The 15,818-nt window shown below is 40.1% G+C and overlaps 1 protein-coding gene across 1 annotated transcript in view; it reads right to left on the reverse strand.

Moving 5' to 3' along the window:
* PIWIL4 (piwi like RNA-mediated gene silencing 4) overlaps positions 1-15,818 on the reverse strand; it is a 44,181-nt gene that overhangs the window by 16,339 nt on the left and 12,024 nt on the right. Inside the window, exons 6-10 of the mRNA XM_074335588.2 lie at positions 14,491-14,571; positions 12,796-12,993; positions 11,264-11,375; positions 3,429-3,552; positions 2,243-2,360 (exon numbers count right to left, since the gene is read on the reverse strand). Coding sequence (XP_074191689.2) covers positions 2,243-2,360; positions 3,429-3,552; positions 11,264-11,375; positions 12,796-12,993; positions 14,491-14,571 — 633 coding nt within the window. The remainder of the gene's footprint in view (positions 1-2,242; positions 2,361-3,428; positions 3,553-11,263; positions 11,376-12,795; positions 12,994-14,490; positions 14,572-15,818) is intronic.

Genomic DNA, 15,818 nt, shown 5'->3' on the forward strand with positions numbered 1-15,818 from the left:
ATAAAATTATAATTTACTGAATTATTCAGAGGTTGATTTTTTTTTTAAAGATTCCTGACTTATATTTCTACTCACTATTATTTTTTCCTCCTGCTCTAAAGAATTAGGGGACTGTGCCCATTTGGGACTTGCAGGGATGGAAAAGCTTCCGGTGTGGCACATTGGTTAACAAAATGAGCCTTTGAGCCGGACAGATCAAGGTTTTACTCCTAGTACTGACATTTAATAATATGTAACCTTAAGCAAACTTTTAAGTCTTTTAAAGCTGTGGTTTCCTTATTGGCAAAATGTAGGGATAATAAAACTAGCTACTTTATAGATTTGGTGTAAAGATTAAATATGACAATACGCAGAAAGTAAAACCAAAGTGCCTGGCACATGCTCTGTGCTCAATAAATGTGACATATTCCTGATAGTAAACTTGTTAATAAAGAGACATTGTGGAGCCTCTGGATTGGAGATGTCTTCTGGGAATATCTGAATTTGGTGCTTGGGAGTGGATGAAGGATGACAAAAGAAGGGGACATAAGGACCTTACGTTTCAGAAGATTCATAGGATAGAGAGGGCAATGGGAAGACTAAGAGGAGAATATTAGTATTAGCAATAATAACCACTTTATATTTGCATAGTACTTTAAGTTTATAATTTAGTACACTTTAATCATCCTTTCTGTATTATCTCATTGGGGAATGATGTATGGTCATCTCTATCAAGCTGTAAGCTCCTTGAGGAGAGCTACCATACTGATTTTGTGTCCTGGCCTCTATTACAGTAGCCCGTGCGTGGTAAGCCAGGCACTCGCAAAAGACGCTGATAAAATTCATGCTTTTATTTACTTATCAAAGCTTCCCCTCTCTTTAGGGGAGCCCGAACCTCTTTACCACGGACTTTATCACAGCTCATATTTCCATCTATTCATGTTATGTCAGGTCTGGTCACACCAAATACTTTGAATTAATTATTTTGTTTTAGATACTATCTGTCCAAGAAGAGATGTGTGAGATGATAATTGGTCAGGACCCTGGGTGGGAATAATGGGATTACTGGAAGGGGGCAGGTAGACGTGTCAGGAAGATTAATCTACAGCCCGGTATAAGGGGAGAGCATGAGAAGTAGGAATAAGTTATTCTCACGTAGGAGGAAGTCTGAGGGATTTCCAGGATAAATGACCTAAAGTGTAGCCCTAAAATAAAAAGCTCTGAAATCACTACCATGATAATAAAGATGCACATTTATCACATGGAAATGTTGCAGAAAAAGCAAGTTACAAAACACAATGTACTGTACTTTGCCATGTTCCTAAAGGAACATGATCATGTGCATTTGAAAATATCTGAAACAATATACGATTCATTTATTAAACAAATATTTACAGAGTGTACACACACACCTCTTTTCGTTTATGTAAATTTCCAAATTCCTCCTCCAAATTTTTCATTTTTTAAAAAAGAGACCATTCTCTAATAAAGTTGCCCAGTAGAAATATAAAACAAGCCACATATGTAATTTAAAGTTTCCTAGTAGCCGCATTAAAAAAGTAAAAATTAACAAATGAAATTATTCTATATATATATATATACATATAAAATATATATCCAATATATCCAAAATGTGGTCATTCCAAGATGTGGCACTAACCACACTTTAAGTGCCCAGTAGTTACTTGCAGCAACCCTACTAGAAAGTGACGTTTTAGGAGGTCAGAAGGAGAACGGGGGGAGGCTCCATTTTCCCATCACAGGTTATAGCAAACTGTCATAAACGAGGCTAGGAATGCCATCTGAGAATCGGGTGGGCTGAACCGAAGTTTAAAGAATACACAGTGGGGATTTCCTAATCATCAGTGTGCTGACGCCATTCTATTCAGATCTGAACATTCCTGACCCTGAATATTGGAGGCCTGGAATAGATTTTTTTTTTTTTTTTAATTACAACCCTTTTCTTCATTCAAAAATTTATCCAGAACCTCGATGTATTAAATAGATGAAAGCAGAGCTGTGTAGTTGAAGTGGGGTGGTACCTCTCTTCCTGCATAGCCTTCAGCCACTTCCCCTCAACCCATAGTCCTGAGGCCTCTTGGATGAACCTGGCTCTGGACAACACATTTCAAAAGTGCATTGCTCTGAATCAGTAGAAATGAGACATTTTCATCAAGGAATGAAGTGTCTTATACATCATCCAATTCTATAAAATAGGCCTTAAAGTGGGTTGCACGCTGGTCCCAGCGAGGTGTCCGAGTACCTGTGGATGTCATCAGCAAGTCTGGCCAGGCGCTGCTGCCTTCCCACAGGACTGAGCCGCATTTCTTCAGCCACGACCTTCATCAGTTGGAAATCAGAGGTTACCCGGCTACTCAGCCCTGTTAAATGGAAATAACAACAGCGAAAAATGGACAGTATACCATGTAACCCCAGCCCATCTTGGGCACAGGGTAAGCTTTCCAGTTAAACTGAATTGGATTTAACATCTGGATACCACTGTCCAGTAGAAATGCAAGCCACAAATGTCATTTAAAATTTTCTACTAGCCACGTTAAAAAAAAGAAAGAAACAGTTGAAATTATTTAAATAGCATATTACTAATAATTATTTAACTCAATCTATCTAAATTATCATTTCAACATGTAATCAATATAAAAAAATTACTAAGCTATTTTCCCTTTTTTTTCATACTAAGTCTTAAAAATCCAGTCTGCATTTTACACTTATAGCACAGCTCCATTCAGGCCCTTAGGTGTGCTCGTCACATTTCAAGTGCTCAATCAACACACATGGCTACTGGCTACCAGGTGGGACTGTGCAGAGCTAGGGTATCAGAATACCACTAAGAATCAGCATCCCTCCCTTCACGGATTATACCCTTATGAGTGTTTCTAATTGCAAAATAAACATATACACACCATAACTGATTCAAGCCAAACAAAAAATATAAAAAGTAGAAAGTCTGCCCTTCTTAGTCCCACCCTGTTAATCAAATGAATATCATTAAGAATACTCAAGACAGTTATTCAGATTCTACTACACAGGGAAGATTCCCTTCTGGAAGCTCATGCTAAAAGAGACTAAGGATCATTTTGGCACATTCAAACAGTATACCAGACGAAAATCAAAGTCATATGGCTTCCTGAACCAGTGAAGTTCAGAAAATGGTGAAGAGCAGCTTTGTTTTAGGACAATATCTGGGGCCTATTTCACGAAGTAACAAATGGAATACGCGAGATAAAGGAAACAGGTAACTTTTAATGTGCCACGCAATTTCCAAAGGGCATTCCATCCTCCCTCTTGCTCTACTAGCAAAATAAATCATTTAAGGGTCCATCCGCCAAGGGCTGAATTCATGCTCAGCTAACCGAAGGAGGGTCTGCCCACTGCTAAGAATCAGAAGCCTGTGATCAAGATCCTGACAGAGTATAAAATATAAACATTACCTGTTAGAAAGCAGAGCTCGGGTATCAGGTGGGCCATCTGAGCCTCAGCGTTGTCATTTCTCTTGCTTTTCAACAGACTAACAAGCATTGGCTGATTTAGGTCAGATAAAGTAATATCATATTGCTACAGAATGCAAGATTAATGAGGGAAAAGTTAATATGGAAACACTGTAAAATGAGCATCTTTGCTTGTAAGCAACAAGGTAATCCCAAAATGCATAAAGAAGCAAATTTTTTCAATGAAGAAAAAAAAAATCCCACAGTTACCTACTCATTTCTACTTCCCAGGCTCTGTCTTTTATAGCTGAGGGTCAGGTTTATGATTTTATCTACCTTTTATAAGGCAACATCATTTTGTTTTTAATCATTTTCCTCCTCTCTTCTGGGTTTCACTCAGGGTCAGAATGGCCTCCAGCTAGCTCATACATAGTACAATGACCCTACTGGAGCTGACTCAATACCAGCATCTCTGCTATTGATGACTGAGGCAGACTGCCCCATGCATCACTAACTGGCTGTAAGAATCTGTATTTATTTTGAAACTATCTATACACAAGTTGGAGGCAAGGGTTATACTGAGTCAACCTCGGATTTCCCAAAAGAGCATGACCTCCTTCACTTCCAGGATTGCCTGGAAGCAACTGTGAAGTCTGACAAATGTGAATGTGATCCCTGGGTCTTCCACTTAATTGGACTGGACACTGGGGAAGTTACTTACCTTTTCTCATCTATGAAGTGAAGCGAACAGTAACTCAGAAGCATCCCATGTAAACCACTAAGCATAGTGTCTGGATTTTAATGAGCTCCTAACTCACCCCCTTTCCTCACCTAAACTTGAATTTCAACATTCTCACCATGTCAAAAGTTCCATTTGCCCATCCAAAGGCAAAGGTTTCAATTAACATTCATTTCTAGTATAATCCGCTCAGTACTCCTAACAGAACACATGGAATTATAAATTACAAAATACCTGGGCACTATGTGATGCTGACATCAATAGTTATAATTAAGAAGTGAGAATCTCTCCAATTCAATAAGGACTTTTATTTATTTAGTCATCAAAATAAAAAACAATTCAGAAAAGTGCAATTTAAAGTCGTGATTGCAGCTAATGTTACGGCTAAAAGCCCTGGACAAGCCTTTGTAGAAAGACAGTTTTTATACATGACTCCATTAACTCAGCACACACGTCCATGCCTACTATGTTCCAGGACCACAACGGAAACAAAGATAAAAGAGGGCACAGTCCCCGCCTTTACACAGACTCCATCATCCACAAAGCAAGGTAGACGAGAAGCACAGATAATGGCAGGCTAAGCACCTGCATCTTTCCTCATTTAATGTTAACAACAAACTTATGAGACAGATATTATCATCATCCCCTGCGTAGATGAGGAAACAGTGAGATACTAAACAACTTTCCAAAGGCCCCATAACTGGACATTAGCACAATTTAAGACTTGGGAACCACTGCTTGTTACACCACTCAGTATGGGGTCCCTGAGGGGGATGGAGGAATGGTGGTGGTGGTGAAACAATTCATGGCTGGTAAACCAGGGAAGACTTCATGAAGGAGGGAGAATCCAGAGAGCACCTTGAAGAAAATGTAGGGGTATAGAGAGACCTGGGTAAGAGCTCAAGCAAAGCTGGAGAATGTTCCAGGAAGAGGTATTCTCTTTACCAGGAGCACGGCCAAGAACTCTACCCCGTAAGCTGTGTCATAAGGCGAATATCAACATGTCTTCCACTTCAAAACTTGGCTACATAATTATTTAGTGTTCCTTTCCTGAATGGGAAGGAAAACATTTTGGAAATTGGCATAATTTGTTTTGTTTTTTTTCTCCCTAATTACAATATAAATGCAGTGAACACAACTCATTACAAAGTAAGTAAGTGGGATTTTATTATGATTCCCTTTTCAGAATGCCAAAGGTCCTAAAATACATCTGTTCACAGAAGAACAAATTTAACCATGCAAAAAAGAAACCCAAATGTTTAACAGACTTTGTGTTTAATAAACAAACACTTATAGACCACATTTTATGCACAAGATGCTTTGCTAGGCACTGCACATCAAGGGCTAGCCAAACGGCATCTTGTTCTCCAAGGAAGATGTGTTCTAGAAGCAGCCTGATGTGTGGTACAAGTGCTCAGAGAAGTGAACATACAGCTGTTCTGTGACTTTGCCAGGAAACAAAGTCAGAGAGGACTTCACAAATGAGGTGACAGTTGACCTTGAAGCTAGGATTTTACCTGGTGGAGAAAAGGAAAGGTACAGCGTGGCTTTACGCAGATGTCTAGTGAACACGAGCCAAGGCTGAGGAACATTTAGTGACAGCAAGTGGACTGGGATGATAGCAGCATGGGGTGTGTGATGGGAAAGTTGTGGGAGATGAGGCTAAAGGTGAGATGGGCAAAACTGTGTGATGTTAGAGATGAAGAAGGAGGCTAGGAAAAGGGGGGCAGGGTCCCCACCGTTTACCTAATACTCGCAATGTGCAGGCACCGGGCTAAAGGCTCTGCATGCGTTACTATCTCGTTCAAAGAGTACACTGCACCGTGGGGCAGCAAGACAACTCCCTTTACAGATAACACTTCATGTTCAGTGATTTGACCAAGACTGCACAGCTAGTGACAAGACCATTTCATTCCAGAACTTATGTTTTGTCTTTTTTTTTAATTAAAGTTTATTGGGGTGACAATTATTAGCAAAGTTAGATTTCAGGTATACAATTCTGTAATACATCATCTATATATCACATTGTGTGTTCACCACCCAGAGTCAGTTCTCCTTCCATCACCATATATATGATCTCCTTTACCCTCATCTGCCACCTGCCATCCCCCTTACCCTCTGGTAACCACTAAACTATTGTGTCTATGAGTTTCTGTTTCTTCATTTGTCTTGTTCTTTTGTTGTTTTCAGTTTTATATCCCACATATCAGTGAAATGATATGGTTCTTGACTTTTTCTGTCTGACTTATTTCTCTTAGCAGTATAATCTCAAGATCCATCCATGTTATCACAAATGGTCCTATTTCATCTTTTCTTACCGCTGAATAGTATTCCATTGTATACATGTACCACAACTTATTTATCCAGTCATCTATTGAAGAACACTTTGGTGTTTCAATGTCTTGGCCACCGTAAATAAAGCTGCAATAAACATTTGAGCACATATGTCTTTATGAATGTTTTCAGATTTTTTGCGTAGATACCCAGGAGAGGGATTGCTGGGTCATATGGTAATTCTATTCATAATTTTCTGAGGAATCTCCACACTGCCTTCCATAGCGGCTGCACCAGTCTGCATCCCCACCAACAATGTATGAGGGTTCCTTTTTCTCCACAGCCTCTCCAACACTTGTTACTACCGTGTTTCCCCAAAAATAAGACAATCAGCTCTAACGTGTCTTTTGGAGCAAAAATGAATATAAGATTAGGTCTTATTTTACTATAAGACCAGGTATAATATAATATAATATAATATAATATAATATAATATAATATAATATAATATAATATAATACCTAGTCCTATGTTCATTTTTGCTCCAACAGACGCATTAGAGCTAATTGTGCAGCTACGTCTTATTTTCGGGGAATCATGGTATTTGTCTTGTTGATGACAGCCATTCTAACTGGTGTGAGGTGATAATCTAGTGGTTTTTATTTGCATTTCTCTGATGATTAGTGATGTCGAACGTTTTTTGCATATGTCTATGGGCCATTTGTATGTCCTCTTTGGAGAATTGTCTCTTCAGGTCTTTTGTCCATTTTTCAATTGGATTGTTTGGTTTTTTTTGTTGTTGAATTATATGAGTTCCTTATATATTTTGGATATTAGCCCCTTATCAGAGGCATTGTTTGCAAGAATCTTCTCCCATTCTGTTGGTTGCCTCTTTATTTTGTCGGTTTCTTTTGCTGTGCAGAAGCTTTTTAGTTTGCTATAGTCCCATTCATTTATTTTAGCTTTTACTTCCCTTGCTTGCCTTTAGAGTCAAATTCATAAAATGCTCTTTGAACCCAAGGTCCATAAGTTTAGTACCTAATTTTTTTTCTATGCAGTTTATTGTTTCTGGTCTTATATTTAGGTCTTTGATCCATTTTTAATTCATTTTGGTACATGGTGACAAATAGCAGTCTAGTTTCATTCTTTTGCAGATGACTTTCTAATTCTCCCAGCACTATTTATTAAAGAGGCTGTCTTTTCTCCATTGTATGCTTTTAGCTCCTTTGTTAAAAATTATCTGTACATATTTATGTGGATTTATTTGTGGGTTCTCAATTCTATTCCACTGGTCTATGTGTCTGTTTTTCTGCCAATACCATGCTGTTTTGATTATGTCATTATAGGCCTATCTCAAGAAACAAGAAAAATCCCAGATAAATAACCCCTTACAGAACTAGGAAAATAAAAGAACAAATGAAACCCAAAGTCAGCAGAAGGAAGGAAATAATAAAAACCAGAGCAGAACTAAATGAAATAGAGAACAAAAAGACAATAGAAAAACCTTAATGCAACAACGAGCTGGTTATTTGAAAAGATTAATAAAATTGACAAACCCTTGTCTAGACTCACTAAGATAAAAAGAGAAAAGACACAAAGAAACAAAATCAGAAGTGAAAGAGGGTAAGTTATCACGGATGCCACAGAAATACAAAGGATCATCCAAGAATACTATGAAGGACTATATGCCACCAAATTCAATAACCTAGAAGAAATGGACAAGTTCTTAGAAACATATAGCCTTCGTAGGCTGAATCACGAGAATTGGACAATCTAAATAGACCGATCACCAGTAAGGAAATTAATTCAGTCATCCGAAACCTTCCCAAAAGCAAAAGTCTGGGACCAGATGGATTCACTAGTGAATTCTACCAAACATTCAAAGAGGATCTAATACCTGTCCAAACTCTTCCAAAAAATTGAAGAAGAGACAACACTCCCTAACTCATTTTATGAGGCCAACATTACCCTGATACCAAAACCTGAAAGGATAGCACAAAAAAAGAAAATTACAGACCAGTATCTCTGATGAACACAGATGCAAAAATCCTAAATAAAATTCTAGCAAATCGAATGCATTAAAAAGATTATTCATCACAACCAAGTGGGGTTCATCCCATGGGCACAAGGATGGTTCAACATATGCAAATCCATCAATGTGATACATCACATAAACAAAATAAAGGCCAAAAATCATATGATTATATCAATTGATGCAGAAAAAGCACTTGACAAGATACAACATCCATTTATGATTACAATACTTAATGAAATAGGTATAAAAGGAAAATACCTTAACATAATAAGGGCCATATATGACAAACCTTCAGCTAATCTCATAATTAATGGTGAAAAACTGAAGCCCTTTGCTCTACATTCAGGAACACGACAGGGATGTCCCCTATCACCTCTGCTTTCCAACATAGTGTTGGAAGTCCTCGCCAGAGCAATCAGGCAAGAGAAAGAAATAAAAGGCATCCAAATTGGGAATGAAGAAGTTAAATCGTTACTTTTTGCAGATGACATGATGTTATACAGAAAACCCTAAAAACTCCACCAAAAAGCTATTAGAAACAATAAACAAATACAGTAAAATTGCTGGCTACGAAATCAACATACAAAAGTCCATTGCATTCTTATATACTAACAATGAAATCTCAGAAAAAGAAATTTTAAAAAATTCCTTTTGCAATTGCAACATAAAGAATAAAATACCTAGGAATGAAATTAACCAAAGATGTGAAAGACCTATATACTGAATACTGCAAGACATTTTAAAAAGAAATTGAACAAGACAAAAAGAAATGGAAAGACATTGCATGTTCATGGATTGGAAGAATCAACATAGTTAAAATGGCCATATTACCCAAAGCAATATACAGATTTAATGCAATCTCTATCAAAATCCCAATGGCATTTTTTAAAGAAGTAGAACAAAAAATCATCAGATTTGTATGGGACCACAAAAGACCCCGAATAGCCAAAGCAATCCTAAGGAAAAAGAACAAGGCTGGAAGTATCACATTCCCTGACATCAGCTTGTACTACAGGGCAACAATAATCAAAACAGCATGGTATTGGCAGAGCTTCTGTTCTTAACCACATTTCTGGGCAGAATTTCAGAAAGATTTCTCCAGTGACCATGAGGATGGCGGATCACAGAGGAGAGAGCTGAGGCAAGACCATAAAAGGGTGACGGAAATCCCCAAATGGGAATCGTGAGAAGTTCTGCATTGATGCAGTGAATAGGGCTGGGGAGAGTCACAGATTCCAGAGAAAATTCAAGGGTAAGGAGGCAGAACTCATCTTGGTGACAACTGAATGAGGAGGTGAGGGTGAAGCAGAGCAAGGAAGCAAAATGATTTCCTGAGAGGCAGAGTTCCCAAGGAGAAACAGGAGTGGGAAAGACAATGAATTCGATATGAATCATGTTAGTTTGAGATGCCTGCAGGGTATTTATGCAAATATGGTCTGAAAATAGGGACGAATATGTAATTTAGAAATGAGGGCAAGGCAAAATACTGTATTTGAGAGGTCTCAAAATATGAAGAAAGGATCCAATACAAGGGAACCGTGATGAATAACAGCATTTAAAATTTGGGGGAAAGGAAGGGGAAACATCAAAAGAGGATGAGAAAGGACAACCTGAAACCTACTGGAGACCCACCAGGGATGTGCCCCACGAGTTAAGGCTGGTCGTTCAACCAGGTGGAAGTGGTCACAAGTGTCAAATGCCATCAAAGGCCCGTTAGGATGAGAACAGTAACTGAATGTAACTTGTAGGGAGTTATTTCCAAAGCAGCGAAATTGGATATCAGGCTGCTGAGGCTTCAGGAAGGAAGAACTGAAGAGATGCTGGGAGCTAGTGTAGATGACCTTCTAAAGAAATTAGCTAAGAAGAAGAAAAGAGATAGCTTTTCTTGAAGGCATAGAAAGGTCAAGGAAGGGTTTCTGCTTTGATTTTTAAAACATCTGTGAGATTTTTCAGACTCTCTTGAATATGACCGTACATTAAAGAGAAGGAGTGTCTGAAAGGACCTTGAAGGTGGAAAGTGGGGGCAGGGGTAATGGTGACAATTGTGACTCGTGCTCCCAGAGCAGCAGGTGATTCCATCAGTAAATGTTTGAGTATCTACTACGTGCAAGGCACTGTGCTAGCTCTGGGTATCCAACAATAAAGAGATCCAAATCCAGGAGGGCAGTCAGACCACGCACGTTCTGCCTGTAATAATCGGATGCAGCTAACTGCAGGGAAGGGAGCCCTGGGGAGAGCATAAGGGGGCTCCCCTAAGAGTTGATGGCTGAGCTGAGTAGGAGAGGGTGTTTAGTGATTGGCTGGCTGAGAAGGGGTGTGTAGAGGAAGCGACATGTGTGAGAAGGCACAGGGGAGTAACTAACTCGAGGAACCACAAACAGCAGGCACAGCAGGACATACAAAGGAAACGGGATGAAGCTCAAGAGGCAGGGAGTGGCCAGATCATAAAGGGCCTTGGAAACTGCCCAGGAAATTAGATATGGCTCCTAAGGCAATGGGGAGCGACGGAAATATTTTAAGCAGGGAAGTGACATTATTAGATATGCTTTTAAGGGCGATTGCTCAGACGACAGGAATAATGACAATAGGAGACAGGATGAGAATCTGAGTCACGCCAAAGATGGTAGGGATGGAGGGGAAGGGACAAGTCAGAGAATTATGCTGGAGGGAGGCTCAACATGACAATTTGGTATGTGGGGGGGGGGGCCTGCTGTTGGACTTGGAAAGGAATAGGGAGACTTCTCTGAGCTCAGAGGAAGGGAGATGAGGATGAAGAGGAAAAAGTCCTACCTGTTTGTAGTAATCCACATAGGTGATCTCAGTGCCATTCCGCTTCTGAAAGGTATGCGTGGGCTTCACTGACCAGTCAATGTCATCGATGCGATAGGTTTTGTTATTGTATCTGGTGAAAGCAAGACAGCTTTAAAAAATTTTTTTCCAAATCATACAAGATCAGCAGCTATTTCACTACACTTTTAATTCGAAGTATTAGACTCCAGAATTTCAGAAATTATGAAAGATAGTAACACAAGAACGATCACTTTTTAACAAAATGATTAGCTCTTATCTAAGAAGAGAAATAACTAACTCTTCAGTGTACAGGAAGACCTCTGTATTCCAACAAACTGGTAGGAAAGTCATTAGACCACAAACGGTTATTTTCACTGCTCAACGCTCTGACTGCAGGTAAATGATTGTTCAATGATGGAAGGCCAAACCATTGTTCAAATCTTTCCCATCAAAAATTCCCAACAGGTATTCTTTTGAGCTCCCAGATAGCTTTTCGAATAAAAAGCACAAAAAGAATGCTCACCGACCACTCAGTTCTGGCACGCTGTTCCATCTCCCATCCAGGGCTGGCTCTAGCCAGTGAAGCACTTCGGCTAAGACCATGCTAAGCCTTTTCTCCCCTTCAGTGTTGCGTGGCCTGGAATATTTCCTCATGCTGCCCCAGCCTTGGGACAGAACCCTCCCTGTCAGGTTTCTCCAAGGCTCTTGGTACTTTACAAGGCGACTTTTAAAAAAGGTGATAAACTAGATAAACTAGTCATACAGATCACAACAGGAGGATAAGAAGGCAGTCTACTCATCCCAGGTGGTGCGGAATTTAACAAGTCCCACCTCTCTGCTATGTAAACCAGAAAAGCAACTTGCAGTGGAACTTCCAAGCCAGACCACAAGGAGGCCAGCAGGTCCTCTAAAAGAAGTACTGTGGACAGCAGCTGTGCGTGGTCAGCTTTTCGTTCTCAGGAAGCCACCTCATCTGCCCATGTTGAATTTGGCTCAATGTGCATCAAGGGAATATTATATATAGACAAACCTAGAGGTCTCAGAGACCTCATAATCTTATAGAGAAGATGAGAATGAGCCTATTGTTCTATCCTATAATGTCATAAAATGGCCATAAAGAGGTGGCTGTAAGCAATGTGCTATTTGAGCAGCACAGGGAGGGAACTGAGTCATTTTAACTGAGTGCACAGAAAAGCAGTAACATTTGAGCTAGGCTTTTGTGGAAGCAAAAATTTAAAAGCAGAATTAGGGATGAGGAATCCAGGCAGAGACACTGCAGCAGCAAAGTGCAATCTACTGGGGGGTAAAGGGAGAGCAAGAGATAATGCAAGACCACGTCAGACTGTGGACAGTCCAGAACACCACTCAAGAAAGTCTGAACTCTAGACAACTGAGAAGGACCTGGTCTTCTGAACAAGGGAGTGAACTCATCAGATCTGTGCTTAGGCCAACACCCTGATGCTCCTCCTGTCCCCAAATACCATAAATAATTCACTCTCTGGAGAAAAGTTTATTTAAATGCAGGCATTTACCGTGTAAGGACAATGAACCCAATCAGCTGTTTTTCACATGTCTGGGTGAAGCCGGACATGCCAGTTTGGTGGCAGAGACCAGTCATGAATTCCAGAACAGTCTCATTCCGGAGGATTTTATAACTCACATCAGCACTGAACAGGAGCCTGCTTTCAAACTGTGACACCGAAATGGTGAACCCAGGCCAAAGGGACAAGCTTAAACAAACAAATAAAATTTACGTTATTATATCAGAAAAACAGCAAACATTTTTAAATGGTGATTTTACATTCCAATTTTCTACATTTTTATGAAATAATTTTTTGGTTAGTCTGATTTCTTCCAGTCACTAACCAAAAACCTTGGATACTTCCAGCTGGAGTGTCTTTAAACACATACTCAAGATTAAATATACTCGTATTCCTGTAGAGCAGGGTTTCTCATTTTGGACTGGATAATTCTTCGTTAGGGGCTGTTCTGTGCATTGTAGGATGTTTAACATATCCTGGCCTCTCCCTACTAGATGCCAGTAGTAACCTCTCTGCTGTGACAACCCAAAATGTCTATAGACATTGCCAAATGTCCCCGGGGGCAAAACTGTCCCTGGTTGAGAAGCTCAGCTAGAGGACTGATACGTTTATGGAGTGATCTTTCCCAGCATAAAAACATCTAGGTTCAGAAAAGCATATTGATTCAGTAGTGAAGACAGTGGACAGACTTAATAATGAGATTAAGAAATAATCCAAGTGGTATCCTGAACACACATACAAGAGAAACTGCAGCAGAGGCTACAGTTCCTTTCCACATTTATTAGTATTATGACTGATGTCTTAATTAAGAAAAAGGGATGGAAATGGCATGAAAGAATAGACAAACATTTTTTCAAAATCATTTCAGTTGGTATTTCACGGACTTCATTCACTGTGAAAGTAAGCCAGCCTTCAGGACAAGCACACACACTGAGTGCCCAGGGCAGCTCAGCACACACTGGCCCTGCAAGAATTTCTAATCCAGGTGGAGAGACAAGTGACAGGGCGGAACAGCATGCTTTATACAGACCACTCTGACACACTGAATTAACACATGGAAACCCCGTTTTCCTCCACCTGGCAGAAGGCCAAACACCCTGCCCCATTTTCCATCTGCTGTGCACTTCACCCTTTGTTTACATATCTGACCTTGGGTTACTGGAAGCCTCTCTGTCTTAGCTTTTGACCACATTTGAGTAACAACCCATTCAAGACATAACTAAACACTTTCCCTCCCTGCAGCATCTACTTCCCAGATGAGGGTGAAAATTCTACAAGTGTTCCTAACAGCTCTACCCTTCACTCGGGTAATTTAGTTGGTTTGTTTGTCTGACCTCTGCTTCCCCAGGAATTTCACATCAACCACCCTGCCTGTGCTAACTTCCTGTTAGTAAGAAAACAGAGCACCCACTCTGTGGTGTAACAATACAGCTTATTCTGCTTTCATTATTACTTGTCATTGCCTTCTAGGATTTACGATCACAATCTAGCACACTAATATAAGAAAACTGGCTAACTTCAGGGTGACATTCACCATTCCATAAAAAACTTGAAAATTAAAAACATCCATTACTTTTCATACCGTGGGGTCTCTTAGAGGAGGCATAATGGTATCATACTGCATCGTAAATTATGGTGCTCATATTATAACAATGTCAGAGTAACAGAAAATATAAATAAACCTACTTGTGCTGGGGAATTTCCACTGACTCGGAAGGCTTATAGAAGTTCCGTCCAATTTGGTACATAGACAACTTTTTTAAGATCCTGCAAGTATACATTTTTTCACTCTTTAGTAAACATCAGTGAATGACAGAGTAATCCTAAGTTTGTACCTATGCTGAACATAATGATAAAAATATGTAGAAAGTACAGAACTCTCATTCTCACAGCACTGGAGGGTTCATATGAGTGTGTACTCGCATATGGAAGAATGATCAGTTCTTCATATTTGAGGACAACTGAAATTATTTTTATTTGCCTGGGTTTAATTGCAATGATAAATACGCCGTCACCAATTACCACCGTGGTCATAACATTGTGGTTAGCATGGGGGTGGGTGAAGCAAGCCATGTCTGAAGGCGCTTTTGGCCTCTTCCCTATTTTGAGATGAGGAGGCTGCTTCTAAAGAGGCTACTCAAGCTCCCCAGGTGCTACCAACTAACATGGCCGCCTCTTCGGCAACTTATCCTGGTCACCTTTGGAATCTGACACATCACTGATCTGACGCTGCCCAGAGGTTTCAAATATCTCTAAGCCTCAGCCTCCCCATCTGTAAAATGGAGATTTTAATAGTACCTGCCTCAGGCACTGAAGTGAGGATCCAATAAGATGAACTACAAGGAAAGAGTTCTGTAACTGAAAAGCACCTTCGAAATGTTAGCTGACGTACAATAGTTCCCTCGCTGGAGGGCACACGCACGACTGGCTTCCGAAGAGCATTATGCAGTACGAAACTGAGCCCCTTGTGAGCTCTAAACACTCTGCAAGAAGTCTGAGTAGAATGAGAAAATAATGTATCTGGGGGGGAGGGGACTCTTTATGTGCCCTACTCAGCAAAACCCCACACTCCACTGTCCTCATCCTGTCCGGAGGCCACTGTTGAGCAAAGGGCTTGAATCTTAGGGTTTTTCTTTCTTTTTTTTTTTTTTTTTTAAACAGATCATCTTACTGATCCACACCAGTAGCACGGAAAATAGTGGTTCACAAGCTTTTGGGTATTCACGTGCCACCCGAGAAGCTTGCTAAAAGTGTGGATTTTCAGGCCGCACTCATGAAATTCTGTTTACTGGGTCCATTGAGGGACTAGGGAATCTGCCTTTTATCGAGTTCCACCCAACCTCCGCGATAATTCTGCATCAGTCTAAAGAACACTGAAAAGCTGAGTCACCACCTTCCTTCTGCCCCACAAGTGAGAGCTGAGAGCAGCTGGGAGGAAAACAATGCCTTCAGATTCCTAACCCAGAGATACCTAACTATTAAGTCTAGGGGTAGAGGGCAGAAGGCAGTATAGG

Source organism: Rhinolophus sinicus, chromosome 14 (genome assembly GCF_057876585.1).
Source record: "Rhinolophus sinicus isolate RSI-liver-muscle chromosome 14, RSI-T2T, whole genome shotgun sequence".
Lineage (NCBI taxonomy): Eukaryota > Metazoa > Chordata > Mammalia > Chiroptera > Rhinolophidae > Rhinolophus > Rhinolophus sinicus.